The sequence below is a fragment of the Chelonia mydas genome, chromosome 5 (genome assembly GCF_015237465.2).
Source record: "Chelonia mydas isolate rCheMyd1 chromosome 5, rCheMyd1.pri.v2, whole genome shotgun sequence".
In the NCBI taxonomy this organism is placed as follows: domain Eukaryota; kingdom Metazoa; phylum Chordata; order Testudines; family Cheloniidae; genus Chelonia; species Chelonia mydas.
The window spans coordinates 19,905,899-19,925,818 of record NC_051245.2 but is presented as its reverse complement, the minus strand read 5'-3'; the positions used below and the strand labels follow the sequence as shown (position 1 = coordinate 19,925,818).

Sequence of the window (19,920 nt, the reverse complement as noted above, 5' to 3'; positions counted from 1 at the left end):
GCTCAGGTAACCTGGCTGGCATCTAACCAAAAGGACCAATGGCGAAAGAAGATACTTTCAAACCTGGGGTGGGCAGGGAGGGAAGAGGGGGAAGGCTTTCTTTTGTGTGTTCTCTTGGGAAGCAGAGAAGCATCAGGTCAGAAAACTCCTTCTCCTATAAACCATCCTAAAAGTCTCTCATATTCCAAAAATTGTAAGTAAAAGCCAGGCAAGCCGTGTTCAATTATCTTTTGTTCTGCTTGTGAATTTTTCCTTTGCTGAAGGGAGGTTTATTCTTGTTTTTTTGTAACTTTGAAACTAAGCCTAGAGGAAGCTCTGCTGTGTTTTTGAATCTTTTGTTACCCTGTAAAGCTATTTTCCATCCTCATTTTACAGAGGTGATTTTTACCTTTTTTTTAAAAATAAAATCCTTCTTTTAAGAACCTGACTGATTTCTCTATTGTTCTAACACCCAGGGGTTTGGGTCTGTGATCACTTTATAAAAGCCCCCTGGGTAATTACGGAATAAACACGGGGTTACCTGCATTGTACACGTTTATCTGTTGGGTAGTCCCAGACATCTAATAATAAAGGTGCGGCCTGATTAAACCCATGTCAAACATCTCCTGTCCTTCTTTCGATATAGCCAGACTATGAGTCAGCATTAACTCTGAATTGGGTTGTATCATAATCCCAACTCTGCACATAGATCTGGGAGAATTCAGTTTCCTTAAAAAAAAATTAATATACTATTATATATTATTTAACTGCATGAAACATCTCCAATTTCTGCATTCCAAGTTTTCAGAAAATTATATAATTTAGAGCCAGAAGAGTACCCAGAAGTCACCTACTACAGGACAGGCCCAACAAAGATAATAACAGAACGCCACTAGCCATCACCTTCAGCCCCCAACTAAAACCTCTCCCACGCATCATCAAGGATCTACAACCTATCCTGAAGGAGACCCATCACTCTCACAAATCTTGGGAGACAGGCCAGTCCTGGCCTACAGACAGCCCCCCAACCTGAAGCAAATACTCACCAGCAACCACACAACAGAACCACTAACCAAGGAACCTATCCTTGCAACAAAGCCCGTTGCCAACTGTGTCCACATATCTATTCAGGGGACACCATCATAGGGCCTAATCACATCAACCACACTATCAAGGGCTCGTTCACCTGCATGTCTACCAATGTGATATATGCCATCATGTGCCAGCAATGCCCCTCTGCCATGTACATTGGTCAAACTGGACAGTCTCTACGTAAAAGCATAAATGGACACAAATCAGATGTCAAGAATTATAACGTTCATAAACCAGTCGGAGAACACTTCAACCTCTCTGGTCGCTCGATTACAGACCTAAAGGTCGTAATATTAGAACAAAAAGACTTCAGAAACAGACTCCAACGAGAGACTGCTGAATTGGAATTAATTTGCAAACTGGATACAATTAACTTAGGCTTGAATAGAGACTGGGAGTGGATGGGTCATTACACAAAGTAAAACTATTTCCCCATGTTTATTACCCCCACCCCCCACTGTTCCTCAGACGTTCCTGTTAACTGCTGGAAATGGCCCACCTTGATTATCACTACAAAAGGTTCCCCCGCCCCCCCGCTCTCCTGCTGGTAATAGCTCATCTTAAGTGATCACTCTCCTTACAATGTGTATGATAACACTCATTTTTTCATGTTCTGTGTGTATATAAATCTCCTCACTGTATTTTCCACTGAATGCATCCGATGAAGTGAGCTGTAGCTCACAAAAGCTTATGCTCAAATAAATTGGTTAGTCTCTAAGGTGCCACTAGTACTCCTTTTCTTTTAACAATAACTGGGTATGTTTTAGATCAGTCCCAGGCTATATAATAGAAGTGGGTTTAAGGCACACACTAAATGCATTAGAAATACACAAGAAAGAATCTAATGAACAATAAATACATTAACCACTTATCAGGCTTTAAAATTTCAGTCCTTTGAACAGTATTTATTTCAAATTCTGAAAGCAATAATGATCACATATGTTGTGGGCTAATTGTTTGCAATACCTCTATCCCTCTCATAACACTAATTTATCGATAATTACAGAAAAAATCTCAGAAAAGATTAACTTTTAAATTTGCTTTGGAGAGAACTTAAGATCAAGTTGAAAACAAAGAGTCAGGAACAACGCTGTTTCCAATATGAAACCTTTTAGGATTTTTTTTTTTTAAAATAAAGTGTGCCTATGAAGGAAAGAAAAGCTACATTTTCTATGGCAGATTATGGCCTGAAGCCAACCTTGTGGTAAGAAACACTGTTGCTAACTTTAGTTTCCATTTTCATTGTGAATTTAAAATTCCCCTTTTGTTCAGTTGCATCCAACTTGCTGAAACAGCCTCTACTTGTCATAAAATACTACTTTTTTTCCCTCATTTATATCTTTTAATAACAAAATGAATTAAGAAATTAATACATAAATGTTCTACCGAGCTGAAACTTTGCACAGAGTCCAGAGTATATCAAACTGTCATTTTATAAAATCAATGAAAAACGATATTTGGAATGGAAATTGCAATTCAACCACAACTACAGCAGCATGAAAACACTGCAATAATATCAATGAGCTGCAATGTGGTATGTTTCTCATTAGATAATCACACCCCTAGAGGATTAGAGGCACTCAGCTGAACCTTGTGCCTCAGAACACACTTGGGGTGTCATTATCTCATGATAACCCTACTCCCTGTCAAGTCTTATTGCTTAATTAGGGGGTTACGAAGGTGATAACAAGACTTAAAGAAATTGGATGAACAGCACATAAGATGAATGATACCTTAATCAACTTAAATCTAGCTGCTGAAAGACACACGGTCAACAAATGCATATAATCAGTTACAGTGAGCATGCTCTATATTTTAGAGGAATGGGGTAAAAGCTGAGAGAGAGATTTGAGAAATCTTGACACATTTAATGTCTGACTTTCATTGGCCAGGTTTCATAATATTTTATGATTGGTAATTCAAATGGGGCTTTTAGACTAAATCACAGCACATGTAAAATGTTAAAAAACTGAAAGTCAAATTGAAATTTAGCTTTGACCTTAAGATACCAGGCTCACAGGAGAATGAACCATCATAATCCCAATACAGAATTTAAGTATATAGTATGCAAGTTATCTAATCAATAGCACCCAAGATTTTAACAAACTTCTCTTTGCCCTCAAAGGTAGCAACAGTGTGCTGCTTTACTTAATTTTCAATTATGGTTTAGAAATGGGCTCTTTAAAAAGAGCTCTTTAAAAATAAAGACCTCTAAGCTCTACAAAAGCTATCACGGAATGTCTGACTATAGTTCTTTTGTTCTGTTTTGTAAACAGCTACCATATTTGCAGATGGAACATAGTCACAGATCTGGTACACTCAGAACTGCTTTCCAATTCACTGTGAAACATCAATTATCTTTATCAAATAACAGTATCTCATCTCAGTCCATTATCAAGATGGAGTCTTATTTTAGCTGGACTGCTGCTCTATCTGTATATCAAGGCTGGCCGCAGTGGCAAAGAGTGAGTGAAAGGCTGTGAAATAATCAATAATAATCATCAAATTGTGGTCGACAGGTTGTGAGGATGGAAGTTTTTGATGAAACCTCAACCTTTTTTGTGCAGATGATAAGGCTTAACCTTTGCAATACCTGATAACTCAGTCAGAGGAAGCCCTGCATACGCTTCAGAGGTTTCACAGTTCCAAAACAACAACAACAACAACAACAAAACCTACTGAAATACTCTGGTTTAAGTGGAATACCAATTTCATATCATCAAACACCATCTTTTCTTCACTGAACAACGGGGAGGACAAAAAACTGCGCTGAACATATTTTACGGTATATTGTAAACAGACTACTGTACTCCAAGAATTCAAAGCCTCACATTAGCGAAAGCTACATCTACACGACCGCCGAGGGGTGTGAGTCCCCTGCTCAGGTAAACACACTTGTGCTTGCACTCAGGGAGAGCACAAGCAGTGGAAGTGGAGGCACAGCTTGGCCGTGCCGAGTACGTACACAGGCTCTGAAATAAGTTTGTATTCAGCTAAACTGTGGATCTGCTGCCACTGGGTGTGCTATCATGGCTATGCTGCTATGTATAGTCATGCTAGCTCGATGAGAGCTAGCGCGAGTATGTGTACACAAGCCGGGGATTCACACTCACAGCACAGACATAGCCTAAAGGTCAACTCAGAAGGGAAACTGCATGTATAACAATGAGTAGAACTGGGGAAATAATGCAAAAACATTTTCAGCAAATATTACTTGAATATTTACATGAATAAATTTCAGCCACGTTTTTGCCCCCTTTAGGTTTATTTTCACTGGAAAAAGTGTTTGGGGCAAGTGAATATCAAAGTCACGTGCACAAATACTAGCAAAATCTGAATTCCAAATTCTCACGTGCAGATGATCCAGAAGTGCTTGTGTGCGCTCATGTAGTTAGGAAATGGAAGCAAAACAGGTGATTTATCGGAGCAATCTCACCTAAGAGAACTCACATTTTAAATATTTACAATCAATACATTCAAAAAGACATGAGAAAAATAATTGCAACTTATGAGTGCATTCAAGGAAATTGTTAAAATCAAAAATTTGCTGTTGTGAGTTATTTGCTCAGATCATACAATCTGTTAATTGCTTTTATTAAGTATTTGCTATGTAAATAAACTAGAAAGTCATTGTAAATCACAAAATTCTAGAAGAGTTGTTAATAACTATCTTACTAAAACCGTAACAAATTAATGGCAAACACTATTTAACTACTGCTTTTGTGAAATTTTATTAAGAACAAAATTTAATCACAAAATTCCTAGAATTAAAAAAATGTGCTTATGAATTTAAGATCTTTCCTTGTTGATTTATGTAGGAGTGACACACATATGACTAAAAAGAAGCTTTTCAAAGTTAACGGGAATAACACACTTGATCTTGCCCACTTGTATGTCTCAATCCTGCAGTATGTTGGGGCTAATTAAAAATGCAACCCTAACACCAGAGAATTCTGCCCCATAAGAATTACCTCTGATTAAAGGATTCTTCTAGTGGCTTAGAGCTATGGGGGTGGACAAACTGTGGCTCATGAGCCGAATGCGGCTCTTTTACAGTTAAAGTGTGGCTCCAAGAGCTCCTCCTCCATTCTCCAGACTCGGGGGGGAGATTGGGGCTTCTGCCAGAGATGACTGGCACCTGCTGAGAGTGGGGGATGGGACTAAATTTAAAGGTTCGCCCTCCCCCCAATAGCTTGAGTCACACACTCCCTCTTTCCCTCAGCGGTCCCTCCCTCAGCTCCCAGGTGTAAGCTCCATGTGGAGAGGCAACGGCAGACAGATGGGAGCTCCAGGGAGGAGCCATTGCTTTAGCTTCTTTGGGAGAAGCAGCAGCAAAAGCAGTGACTCTCCCTGCAGCTCCCAGCTGTTTGCCATTGCCTCTCCCCAAGGTGCAGCTCCCAGCGTGCTGACTCCAGCAGGGAGGGGGCCTGGCAGCACAATGTGACCGAGCTGGGCCAGCAAACTCTGGCAAAAATCTAGAGGGGGTAGACGTGATCGCAGACCCCACATCGTCTCTGGCTTCTGCCCACCAGGGAGGAGGGTCTTGGGGCTTCAGCCCTGCAGGGCAGGAGGTGCCTGCTGGGGCTTCAGCCCCATGGGGCCCAGCTGAAGCCCCGAGACCAGGCAGGCGCATCCCAGCTCTTGAACTTCTGAAGATTGGAATCATAGAATCATAGAATATCAGGGTTGGAAGGGACCTCAGGAGGTCATCTAGTCCAACCCCCTGCTCAAAGCAGGACCAATCCCCAACTAAATCATCCCAGCCAGGGCTTTGTCAAGCCTGACCTTAAAAACTTCTAAGGAAGGAGATTCCACCACCTCCCTAGGTAACGCATTCCAGTGTTTCACCACCCTCCTAGTGAAAAAGTTTTTCCTAATATCCAACCTTGGAGGATCAGTAACTTTGGCCACCCCGAGCTCCTACACCACTACTTTCCAAATCTTCTGGCATTGGGCCATGGTCAGAACATCCCTATACTGCTGGAATGACTCCTGGGAACTGTTGGTAAACAACACAAATTAAGTAAACCTTTAGGCTACCCTAATATGTCCTGGGGGAACAATCACCCAAATTGCCCTAGCAGCAGCTCAGGATTGGGTTCTTTGGCATGTTGGCAGATCTTACTCAATGTACAGGGTATGCTCAGGATCTGGGCCACAGAGGGGCGTGTGTGTGTGTGTGTTCAGCTGTTTTCAATTTGCAAATCCTCAATCCTCATCTCTAAAGTTCTGACTAATTTGGGCTCAGAATATGTAAACAGATTACTTGATAGACTGGCATTTAAAACTGTAATTAACTCCTCTCTTTTGGCACAAGGGAAGAGTTACTGCAAGGATGAAGACTGTTTATGAAGGAGACCAAACTTTTTCAGGGGCTGGCTCTGAACTGTCGAATGTACTCTAGAAATAAGAACAATCTCAAATGTCAACCCTTGCCATTCCAAATACAAAAAGTCACAATTAAAAAAATGCATAGTGCTTCACAACGGAAACAAAATCCAAGAATTTTAAAAGAGCTGGCCAAGGAGCTCTGTAAATTGTTAATGTTGATTTTTAATAAGTCTTGGAAACTAGGGAAATTCAAAAGGACGAGAACAAATCGGTGGTTGGGCCAGTATTTAAAAGGATAAACGGGGTGACCTGAATAATTATAGACTTGACATAAAGCTCAGGCAACATAATGGATCAAATGATACAGAATTTGATTAATAAAGAATTAATTAATGGCAATCAACCAGGGTATATGGAAAATAGATCTTGTGAAACAAATATGATTTCATTTTTTGATGAGATTACGAGTTTGGTAGATAAAAATAATAGTGGTGGTGTAATATAATTAGACTTCTGTAAAGCATTTGACTTAGTTCCAAATGACATTTTGATTAAGTAATTAGAAAAATACAAAATTAACATGGCAGACATTAATATGATTAAAAACTGGATAACTGATACATCTCAAAACACAACTATAATCAGGGAAATCACCACTGAGTGGATGTGTTTCTAGTGGGATTAGTTCTTGGCTCTATTCTAATATTTTTATCATTGGCCTAGAAGAAAATATAAAATCATTACTGATAAAGTTTTCAGATACCACAAAGGTTGGGGGAGTGGTAAACAATGAGGAGAACAGGTCACTGCTACAGAGCGATCTGGTTTATTTGGTAAGCAGAATGCAAGCCAAAAATATGTATTAGCCAAATGCAAGGTTATATATGTAGGAACAAAGAAGATAGCCATACTTACAAGATGAAGCACTTCATACTAGGAAATAGCAACTCTGGAAGAGACTTGGGGGGTCATGCTGAATAATCAGGGGAACATAAGCTCCTAAATTGACGCTGTGGCTAAAAGGGCTACTGAAATTTTTGGATGCATAAACAGAGGAATATCAAGTGGCACTACGAATGTTTATATTACCTCTGGATTTAGCAGTGACTGATACTAGATTACTATGTCCAATTCTGGTGTCCACACTTCAAGAAGGATGTTGATAAATTGGACAGGGTTCAGAGAAGAGTGTCGAGAATGACAAAAGATTGGAAAACATGCTTTATAGGGAAAGCCTCCAGGAGCTCAATCTGTTTAGATTATCAAAGAGAAGGTTAAGGGATGATTTGATCACAGTCTGTAAGTACTTATATAAGCAACAGAAATTTGATTCTAGAACATTCTTCAATCTAGCAGTCAAAGGTACAATAAGGTCCAATGGCTGGAAGTTGAAGCTAGACAAGTTCAGACTAGAAGTAAGACACACATTTTTAACTGTGAGGGTAATTAATCATTGGAACAATTTACTAAAGGTATTGGTGGATTTTCCATCACTGAAAATTGTAAAATGAAGATTGGATGTATTTCTAAAAGCTATGTTTTAGTTCAACACAGCTATTGGACTTCACATAGGAATTAATTCAAGGAATCTTACAGTCTGTGTTATGCAGGAGGTCAGACTAAATGCTCATAATGGTCCCATTGGCCTTCAAATCTATGAAAATAATCCATACACAATTTTCCCCCTTGGGAGAAGCACCATACGTAACCAATGCCAGTTAAATTATTTAATGCACCTCTGGATGGTGCACAGATCCCATGTTAACACACGGTGCAGGAGCACAAATAGAATAGAAAACCTAATCTTACAAGGTACTATGGTCCTTCCTCGGAGTTAGTGCTCCGCACTTCACTTGCTAATCACCTGGTGAGACTGGGCAGCCCCTTACTAACTAAAAGAGAAGCCATCTTTTAAAATTTCCTAATGACCGTTTGAGCATAATATTTCTTTTAAAATATTTTTTTTGTTATTTTTTTCTGACTCACACAAAACACTATTTTTGTACCAAAGCAAAAAATTTTAAGTCAAGACAATAGCAACTTGAATAAATGCAATCATTTTTCAAAATGTCTTTCAAAAAGGCACCTAATTTAACGAATATAGATTTACTCCAATTTAAACAGCATAGGTTCAGAATGTGTAGTCTTAAACACTGTACAAATTCTAAACATAACAGAATTGACTACAGGTAAACAATAAATAATCCCTTTTATGGAAAAATATACTATTGTATTCTACAGAAATGGCCCAAAGTACAGCTTACAATAATGTTAATACCACTGGTGGACTATTATAAATTACTATAAAATCAAGTTACAGAGAATGTATTGGTAGATTTTTTTTAAAAGCTGACAGCTAATTAAGTGAAAGGCAAAGTGTATGTATGAGATTTCTATCTATCCTAGTTATTTTCGTATCCATCACTCAAGTTTCTACGATTTTGAAAATTGTCTCAGATTAACATCTTCACCAGATCTCTTTATCTTTTACTCTTTTGAAGTGCCCTTCATTAGGGAAATGTTTCAAAAGTTGTTCTGGTACAACCACATGTACGATTTCATTCTCATTTTCAAAAATACAACGTAAGAGTTGTAAGCCCCTTTTTTCTTTCAACAAAATAAAATTTTATAGTGTGGGTTGAACCTTGGTATATAGGATCTGCTAAAACAGAGCACAAGACACAATCTTAAAATTGCTACAACATTTTACTCCACATACAATAAATGTTCTCCAGAAATGTAGCAGTTGTTCTAAGGCTAGATCAGTTGGCTTCCAGAGCTGAGCAGCAATAAGATAGTATGTTTTATTATGAGTGTCATGGAGACGGTGTGAAAAATCAAGAGCCACAGGCAGTAAGCGGCAGTGGGTCAATAATGTTCACAGAGACATTGTGTAGATAATCAACAACAAGGCCCTAGGTTCTCTATGCACTGCAAACAGCTGAAGGGCAAATCAATAGAGCCATGGGAAGGACACTACCCTGTTCCACTTCCCACAATACACTATTACCACTTCAGGAAAGCACCCTAAAAAGGGAAGTAATTCAAAATTTATATGCAGCTAACATTAAGCAAAAGGACTGTAAAAATAATACTTAGTAAAAAAGAAACTATACTTTTTGTATAAAGTATGCTTAAAAATCTATGTAGCTAAAGAGAAACACGATTAAACAGATCCTGAATCTGTTTAATCTACACTGAATTATAAACAATGACTAGCAGAGAGAAAGTGGTGTGTATTTGGAATACTTATGATGTAATACAATAGGGATGCTGACTGCTTTCTAAAAGCAATAAGTGTTTTATAGATAGACACTTGAAATGCATAACACTTCTAAATTCTAGGTATATGGCTGAAATGCATCAGGTTTTATAAATTTAGGATCTACCATTTAATATTTTAAATGTTGTAACCAAATGTTTTTAAAAGTAATGCACAGGAAATTTTTTTATTAAATTAATACATTTATGTATGATACAAAATAACTAATTATTAGAAAGAAAAAGGATAATATTTTAATGCAGATTATTGGTACTATGAGGCAATATTTTACAGGTAGTTTTTATAAATGACACTTAGTTAAATGTGTGACACTAATATTGCAAAATTTTAAGTAAAAAACCCATCACAAATAAATGTTCTTTTATTATTTCTTAAGAAAAAGGTGGTTCTCCACATCCATCATTGTATTAATCACTAGATGTAATTTCTCTGCGAACAACCAACTTTCTCAAACCCTAACTAAAAATATGCTGGAAGGAAAAATGAATACATACAAAATAATTGTTTCTGATCATTCAAAGTTGACGTGCCTCCGTGTTTCCTTAACCAGACAATAAAATCCTGACCATTAACAACACCCTATTTCACAGAAACCTAATAACTGCATCTAGCAGAATATATACAAAGAACAGCATCTTGTTCTGTTGCTGAGCACAATTACCAACTATATTACAAAGCGTATGAAAAAATACCACACTTTTGTGCTAAATCTTAAATGCAATTTCAGTAAATTAAAAAGCCACAATATACATATGTTACTACAAACAGGGCATTAGAAGAGTGCTTGCTCTAGTATAACTGCATATGAAGGGATGACAGCATTTACAGTTTTATTTTAATCGTCGATAAATATTTTAAAGTGCAGAGTAAAGTGCTACTGTTTTCTTTATGCCTCATTCATTACCAACACCACAAAGATAAAAAAAAGAAAATGCACGCAAAGATTTTTATGAGGGCTTCTGATATTTTTCTCTCTTATAAAGATCCAGATTTCCAAAATCAATTCTGCTCTGACATACTGTATCCTAGGATGCTGCTGCTGAGAGAGAAAAAGAGGAACTGTAATAGCTAATGTCTCCACTCTATAAGGTTCTTTTAACTAACTACAGGAAACCAACAGTAAATACACCAAATGAAACTTGTACTTGGAGCTCTGCTATAACAGAGTCTGAAACTTTGAACAGTATTCTTTGGAACACAGCTTGTTACAACATCATTAAAGGCTTTTTTCCATGTTTGTAAATTATACTGCCTAATAAAATCACCCAGATGGAATTGCTCCCACTGCTAACAAAGGAGGAGTGGACCTAATCTGAGTGGAATTCCCTGTGACAATCTGGAAAGGGAGGAGTGCAGCAGTATCCACTCCAGCTCTTCTGGGACCCCATGGACCCCATGGTGAGTCTTCCTCCACAGGACTTTAGGGGTAGGAATGGATGAATCAAGAGATCAGCATTTACTCTTCAGCCATCAGGTATCTATGTGGAAATCTGGGAGTGAGAAGCAACATTAACTCATGCAGAGTCCCCTCCATAGCCATTCCTACACAAGAGAATTATGAAATGGGCTTCTTCAGTAGCCAGACTGTCAAGGGAACAGAAACCAGTGAAAGCCTCATGAAGCATATGCAAGATGACTACTGCCTCAGCAGATCAAGGATTACCCTCTTTCACTCCTCCAGTGGGATTAGGGAATCTTTCCTTTTATCCTCTGCACAGCTACCTTATCCCCCACTACAGAGGATGTCGTGAGCCTCACAGAGTTTTTTGGCCTCCCTCTGCCAACGTCTCCACAGAAGGGGTGGTCCCCACTTAGTGTCTGTAGATGTACATTAAATACCTGTTGTGCAAGCAGCTCCCAGCAGCTATCACAGTTTAACTGAGCTTCATTTTAGTCACTTGATCTCCCCAAAATATTTAGTCACTTGATCTCCCCAAAATATTCTTTGAGTTTGGACCTACAAAGTTTACCAAAGCCAGATTTATATTTGTATCCTGTCAGAAAGGGAATTTATTCTGTGAAAAAGATGGAAATCTGATGTAGAATAGATTAATGTTTGCAAAACCAGCAAAAATGTGAATTTTTCAATGGCTTCATGGGTAATGAGAATATTTTCACGTAAGTGTAATAGGCATTCACAGCAAGCACCGTAACACTGCATTTGGAAGTTTTACAGCGTGTGCTATGATTTGTAAATATTCGTATTATTAAATATTCGTATCTTATTCCTTTTGAACTGACATGTGATACCGAATATTAACCAAAGTACGGAATTACACAAAGTTGACGAGATTTTCAAAGGCACAGATGGCAGTTAGATGCCTAACTACTATTTTCAGAGTAACAGCCGTGTTAGTCTGTATTCGTAAAAAGAAAAGGAGTTTCAGTTTCCACGATATGCTATGCATCCGATGAAGTGAGCTGTAGCTCACGAAAGCTCATGCTCAAATAAACTGGTTAGTCTCTAAGGTGCCACAAGTACTCCTTTTCTTTTTACTAACTACTATTGAGATTCAATGGAAGTTGGGAGCCTTATTGCCATTTGAGACTTTGAAAATCCACCCCAGTGCTGTTAGCAGAAATATACTGTGGTCTGCTGGAAAATGTAGCATACAATCGGATTAATCAACCACAGGAACTGCACTCCAAATGATATTAGTACAGAAACACATATGTGTATTTTAGTCAACACATAAACATGGTCTGTTTATAAATACATTCTGGATTGTAATAAAGAGGATGTTTTTCAAACAACAATTTTGAAAAACATTAAATTTCTTCTTTCCTGCATATGTGAATTCTGTATATATGCTTATCCAGACAGTCTGCTAATCCATCTCCCACCAACAAGAGGTTGAGATTTTCCATGGGAACCTTAAGAACAGGTGGAGCGCCATGTCATCTGTTTGTGTGTTTTCCTCAAGAACAGCAGCTAGCAAGCTACCCAGCATACTAAGTTATTAAATAATGATTAGAAAAACATTGTTTGTTAAACTGAACAATCTAGAACTCTTTCTTGAAACTCAGCACTATTTATAGAAAGGGCCTGTATTAGCATATATATAATCAAATGAACTGACATTTGCAGTAAGAACATAGCTTCCTCTCTGTGCAGTTTCACATATGGCAATCCAGGAAGCTCTATAACAATAACAACACTAACATTTTCAAACTGAGTGCTTATAGTTACATGACCTAATTAACAGGTACTAAGCACCCAGAGCTCCTACTAAATTCAATGGGAAAACTAAGTTACTTATTTAAATGTGTAGACATGGATTTAAGTGCCAGATTTTGAGCACCCAAATTTGAAAATTTGTACCCAGATAGCCAAAGAGAGGTGTGAGGACTGCTAAAGTATTACCACTAGCTCTAACTTCAGCTCTGTGTGAAACTTAACAAAAGAGAAGTTGGGTGACGGAATATCTTTTATTGGACCAACTTCTGTTGGTGAGAGAGACAAGCTTTTAAGCCACACAAAGCTCTCTCTTGTCTCTCTCACCAACAGAAGTTCGTCCAATAAAAGATAGTACCTCGCTCAACTTGTCTTTCTAACATCCTGGGACCGACATGGCTACAAATACATTGCATGGAAAAGAGAAGTGTCTCTTTAGAGATACAAATCTATTCTGCAATTTCACAAACACTGAAGTTCAGAAAGTGTACTGAACTTTCTACATAGCTTATCAATACCGGCCTTCTGATGTTTTGTCAATGATATTGTAGCTGCTCTTTAGTAACCTATTCTGAAGCCCGCTGAAGTTGCCTTAGCTATTTACATGGGCCTCTTTCTTTTGCTTTCTATACTTATATTACAAAAGCAGATACAAATATCTGATTATTCTACCTTGGCTTCTATAGAACAAGATGGAGATGGATGAAATCCCAAATGCATAAATCAATAGCAAAATATCCATTGATATTGGTAGAGCCAGTCAAAGCCTATAAAAATCCCCTCTGCTCTTCGGTAAGCTAACCTATCTCCTGTTGCCCCACTTCTTTTCTCCTCTTCTGCCCCATCACAGAAGGCTCTTTCTAGCTGTAATAAAATTATCTATATTAAGAAATGGAGGGTTCTGATTCCATGAATGTTAAGCACCTTCCCATAGGGGTCATGGGGTGAGGAGCACCTCAAAAGATCAGATTCTGAACATGAAGCCTAAAGTCAACTGATGGCTTTTGTTTTTCCCCCTAATCATTTCTCATATTTGTGACAAAAAATTTTCTGATATTATGACATGGTATTTTTTTAAAAAAATTAAAACTGCAAATGGTAATATTTAATTACTCTGGATGCCCTTCCCTGGCAACCAAAATTATCTGCCCCTTCACATGATTTGTTTAGAGTCTGAAGGACAGTAAGGAAACAGGTGGTCTTAAATATTCCACTAAAACGTCCAATTAACTATAGTATTCTTCAAACCATTTATTGAAACAAATCAGGATTAGGTTCCAGTAATCTAATACAATAAAATCTCAATTAAAAATGAAAACAGGGCGTTTCTGGATAAATGACTTGCAAACATTAGCCAGAGACAATCTCTTTCAACATACCCAATGGTTATTATATAGAATGCATTTTAAAAGAATGCGGGGGGTGGGGGGGGTGGGGAGGAGAGATATCAGCAAGATAAGATACGTTTGCATGTCTGCCAAACCAAGGGCAAACCAATCCAGAGGGAAGATTTTAACTGCAGATGCAACCACACGCATACATGTAGCTGTAAGCACTTAATTAGCTTGTCTATCAACAGCTCTGATGCTTTTTAACTATTTTAGACCAGTAGATAAGACATTTGATAGAATATTTTGGAAATCCTATTGTGGGGACATACTTGCCAAAATTAGAGTTACTTCAGAAATAAAGATACCCATGTGTTTATCCAAGAGTCATTTTAGTAAATGAATATAAAGTTGAAAATTTAAGAATTCAAAGTGTAGGACAAATGTAATAGCTAAATTAAAGAATTGGGTACGTTGTCATTTTCCTTAAATGGGAATATACAGGCACAACAGAGTTATACTGAAGTGGATGGTTAAATACTTAAAATTAGCATAAAAAGTATATGAGAGACCCAGACTAAGAGGTTATTTTGGGTTTTTCACTTCCAGCTTCCAGTGAGATCAAGAATACAGCAAAGATGTCATGATGAGTTTCGGAATGGACAGAGATGCTCAATACAAAGCCTTACTATGACCTTGATTGCTGAATGATTGGAGCGGAAAGTGATGCAATGTTCATAGCATGCTTGGCAAAGAGGGTCAAGAAAACATATTTTGAGAAAAAGGGAAGTAACTGACTATGCCTTTGCAGTGAGAAGGTAGGCCACAGCTAGGGTCTGAAAACTGCAGAATGGGACAGCTTCTATAGGCAAGAAATAATATTATCCGGATCAAACAGCCCCCCATGGTTTGATGTGTCAAGGCTGTTCATGTGATAACAGGGTTGAAAATAACTCACAGTTCGTAGTGATGGAACACAATCAATGATTAAAATCCAGGCTAGCCTTCCATAAAGGCCAGGAGATTTACATAATCAGAGCTAGTGATTTCTTTAGCTTTCAGGTGATATTACAAACAAATCACTTTAAAAATGTCAACTGTCGGTCTGATTTGTATGTTACTAAAGCTTTGCAAGTCTTATGGAACTGATTCAATATTTAAGCCAAACAGGATATGTAAAGGGGCTGATGGCTCCCGGGATCAGAAATAGGAAATGGAGGCTTTCACCTCTAGGTTGCCAGCTGATAAAGTCTGTTACCATCATATGGCTGTTTGTAAAAGAAATTTGGTGATCTCAAACCAATTCCCAATGGACAGATGTTCACATAATAAATACTACCACAAATGACAGCCTTGCTAGTAATCTCAGCTGAGAAGTCAAGGATCAGATGCTGGGATCGGACATTGAACTACCCTCTTACTCCTAGTCCTTCCAGGTAAGAGGTGAGGAAGCATGAGGATATGTACCATTGTCTTTGCAGTTTTCCTGTTCTATAAATAAACAGAGGATTTCAGTCTCTGCGGCTGTCTATCTGGAAACTACAAGCAGCATTATATTTATACACAGAATTAGAAGAGCAAATAAAAACCACAAAACAAAAGGTAGTTAAAATTAGGGCTGTCAAATGATTTAAAAAAGTAATCATAATTAATTGCGAGATTTAAAAAATAGTTGTGATTAATCGCAGTTTTAATTGCACTGTTAAACAATACAGAATACCATTTATTTAAATATTTTTGGTGTTGGGGGAAGTGTGTGTGCATGCGCGCATGTGTGTTGGGGCACCGCTGTCTCTTTAAGCACCGCACTCAGGAGCCTGAATGCTTTTTCAGCCAGCAGCAGCTGCTGTCGGCAGCATTCACTCCTAAGCCAACAGCAGATAGGCTCCCCCGGTTCCCCGACCCCAGCTCAGCAGTGACCGGGTACATGGGCGAGGGGAGGGAAAACACCACAACATCAGCCCCCCACCCCCGTTCTGCACAGCAGACAGGAGGCAGGCTCCCAGTCCGGAGCAGCTTGGCCAGGGGGTGGCTCCATGGGTAGGGGGGAGAGGAGATGGAAGAAGCAGTGGGGCAGGGCAGCAGGAGGAGGGGCACCCCTGCCCCAGAGACAAGCAGTGGTGCCTCCCCTGAGCACGGCACACTGATTAACACTCATTAAAAAACAATGTGTTAATTTGTTTTGAGTTAATTGCATGCATTAACTGTGATTGACAGCCCTAATAATTATTTTTGATTACAAATATTTGCACTATAAAAAAGATAAAAAAAATCTACAAGTCGAAGCATGAAGGGGCATATGAATGTTTAGCATATCTGGCACATAAATACTTTGCAACGCCGGCTACACCATTTCCATGCAAATGCCTGTTCTCACTTGCAGGTGACATTGTAAATAAGAAGCGGGCAGCATTTTCTCCCATAAATGTAAACAAACTTCTTTGTCTGAGCGATTGGCTGAACAAGAAATAGGACTGAGTGGACTTTAGGCACTGAAGTCTTACATTGTTTTGTTTCTGAGAGCACTTATGTAAAAAAAAATCTACATTTGTAAACTGTACTTTCATGATAGAGATTGCACTACAGTACTTGTATGAGGTGAACTGAAAAATACTATTTCTTTTGTCTTTTTTATAGTGCAAATATTTGTAATAAAAATAATAGTATAAAGTGAGCACTGTACACTTTGTATCCTATGTTGTAATTGAAATCAATATATCTGAAAATGTAGAAAAGCATCCAAAATATTTATAATAAATTTAACTTGATATTATATTATTGTTTAACAGTGGGATTAAAACTGTGATTAATCATGACTAATTTTTTTAATCTAGCTAATTTATTTTGCGTTAATCGCTTGTGTTAACTGTGATTAATTGACAGCCCTAGTTAAAATAATTAGTTTACATTTAATCTAAAAGCTTTTGGAATTCTACCACGGTTTTATCATATTACCAATAATAAGAGAGAAAATTAACACTTAAATTTTATGAAAAAATTATCAACTACAAATTAATATTCAACTAAGTCCTCATCATTCCAATATAAAGACTGAAAAATTTACCCTGAACCATAATCTGACTGTGCAACCCATTGTTTTGGGTTGACATTATCTTGCTCATCTAACTACACATTTTGTTTAATACCAGAAAAGTTAATATATTTGAAATATAGGCACATTTTGTAAAGGAGAACGGTAGAAAAAAATAACCAGTACATTTTCTTCATACTGAAAATCAGACAAATATAAAATCATAATTCAAATACAAGAGATTTATTTCAGAGGAGTTTGTCACAAGTAACACCTTATTTGGGGTTTCTGTTATTAACCCATCTATGGCAGCCATTCAGTCACAGTGAATGAAGACAGTAGGGCTCTATATACTTTGAGTCCTTCATTAAACTATTGATCCCCTTAGCATTCTCCATAATGTTCCAGCAGCTCAGCATGTCAACTGACGCAGAGCTAGTCTCTCTTTCCTTTCAATAACTTCCACATGCTGTGGGGAGAAAGTCACAATGATTTATTTACCTGACATTTTCCAGTCCGGATGTCGTAGAGGGCCACTGAACCATGGCGAGCTCCAACTGCTATTCTGTGACTCCGCTCATAATAGCTGACCATGTAGAACCTGCATTGAACATTATAACAAGGAACAGGTGAGATCTGACCTGCTTTCATGATGTGAAAGTTAACTGGTCATTAATATTAGTGCTTAATATTAGTGAGGAGATTTTATTAAGCTATCTTTTGGTTACTAGTCTCCAACATACTTTTCATTTAGAAAAAAACCCCAACTGACTCCTAATAAAATAATGCACCACTCTAGCCAGACGTTTTATATCTCAGGACTTATGAGACTTGTTTATCAAGTTAGGTAACAGCACGCAGAGGCGTTATAAGATATTTGAATAAATGTGAATTTTGTTATAATAAAGTAACAGACTGACAACTCAGATACAGAATGGTTAAATAAGAACCTTTCTGCACTGAACAGTACCAAAACATGTCTGCTTGACCATCAGAAAGGAAAGACAGGATGTAATGGGGGGGGGGGGGGGGTTGCTGCCCATTAAATGAAACTGGGCGCAGCTCTCCGGTTTCAGTCCACATGTTCCAAGATGGCCCAATTAAGAGGCAGGGTAGCACCTAAGGGGCTATAGGAAACCAGGTGAGATCCAGTATGTCAGAGCAGACTGAGTGAGTTAGGAGACAGAGCAGGAGATGTGAGTTGCCAAAGAGAGATTCCTGGGAAAGGGCTGAAGGCAGGTGTGCAAGGGGTTTTCTTGTTGGTGTTCTCCTCTACCCTCCCCCCGAAAGCTGGAGAGCGCTGATGGCAGGAAGAGCAGCAGAGGGAGATGCCTGCTGGCTTTAAGCTGGAGCCAAGGATCAGAGTGGTCTGAAAGAAGGGGGAGCAGCAGAGGTGTTTACTCACTGGTGTTTCTTTGCTGCAGAGCTGAGGCCTAAGTGAGGGTCTGAGTTGAGAGGCTGAGGGAGATCCTGCTGGGAAGAGTGGGGTTGACCCAGGAAGGAGGGCTAGGGTGGCTGTTCTGGTAGAGGGATGAAAGAGGATTTGCAGGGAGTTTGGGTACGGCAGAAGACATTGGAACCAAGTATGTGTTATGTAAATGGAGAAGAGGATATGTGATTTTAAGGACTCCTTGTACTGGGGTAATATGGACTATGCTCTGGGACTTTTGCACTATGTTTGGTTAATAAGTTATATTAATGGACTTGAGAACATACTTCCATAGAGTTTCTGGAAACTCAAAAGGGAAACTGAGGCAAGGGACGCCTGGGAAGAGGCCACTCAGTTACACAGGATCATTAAAAAAAGATAAGGAAAAAACCGCCGAAGTAATGACAGTATATTTACATAAGACGCTATGAACAACAATAGGTATTAAGGGCAATAATATTCTTCCAGCTGAGGAAGAATTGAGAAGTATGTTGTATTTCTTAATGTCACATGATACTTTATGCAGTGCATGAGCATAGCATTACTTTAAAACACAAAGTCACTTTCAAAGTCAGACCATTATTACATCTCCAACATGACACACAATGCCAATCTCCTTATTCCAAAGTCAAGCCCTTTGGAACTTCAGAATACCTTTCTGATAAAACACAAATCAGATCTTAAAAAAGTAAAAGTGCCCACTATTATATTCTTGAGAGTTAAATCTCACTCAAGCAGGTTCTACGTGAGACTGCTAGAGTCATGCTGTAAAAATATGGTGCTGACCATATATATGGCTTTAAACACCACCACTAACAAAATCTTACACTGATACATCACCTTTCTTCTTGAAGAACTTAGAGTGCTGCATCATCTATACAAATACAACAATCATGCACTCATTCCTACGGTGCAAAATGGTAGTCAGGAAGAAAAAGAGCACATAATGGGCTGTAAAAAAGTGGATGGTTAATTTTGATACAGGATAATAGGTTAAAGGGCTTGAAAGGAATGAAGAGTATGGATTATACTTTTGGGTCTCTGTTTTAAAGGAGTAAGTGCATAAAGTTAGGGCCAGATTCACAAGATTGGCCCCAGCATCTGCTGCGACTCAGGAAAGAGAAGGTCACAATCTGGCCTTGTCTGCCTGCACCATCCACATGGTTGTCCATCCTCTTGGGACACTATGCTGAGGTCAATAACTTAGTATAAAATTCTGAGGCCCTATCTTCCCACAACTTCTGCCCACCACTGCTCCTCCATCCATGCACT

General features: G+C 38.4%; 1 protein-coding gene across 6 annotated transcripts in view; it reads right to left on the bottom strand.

Annotated features, from left to right (window-relative positions):
* WDR7 (WD repeat domain 7) overlaps window positions 1–19,920 on the bottom strand; it is a 346,125-nt gene that overhangs the window by 39,076 nt on the left and 287,129 nt on the right. For all 6 annotated transcript variants that reach the window (XM_007055311.4, XM_043547548.1, XM_043547547.1 and 3 more), the window contains one exon: window positions 17,721–17,820. In XM_007055311.4, the coding sequence (XP_007055373.2) occupies window positions 17,721–17,820 (100 nt within the window). The remainder of the gene's footprint in view (window positions 1–17,720; window positions 17,821–19,920) is intronic.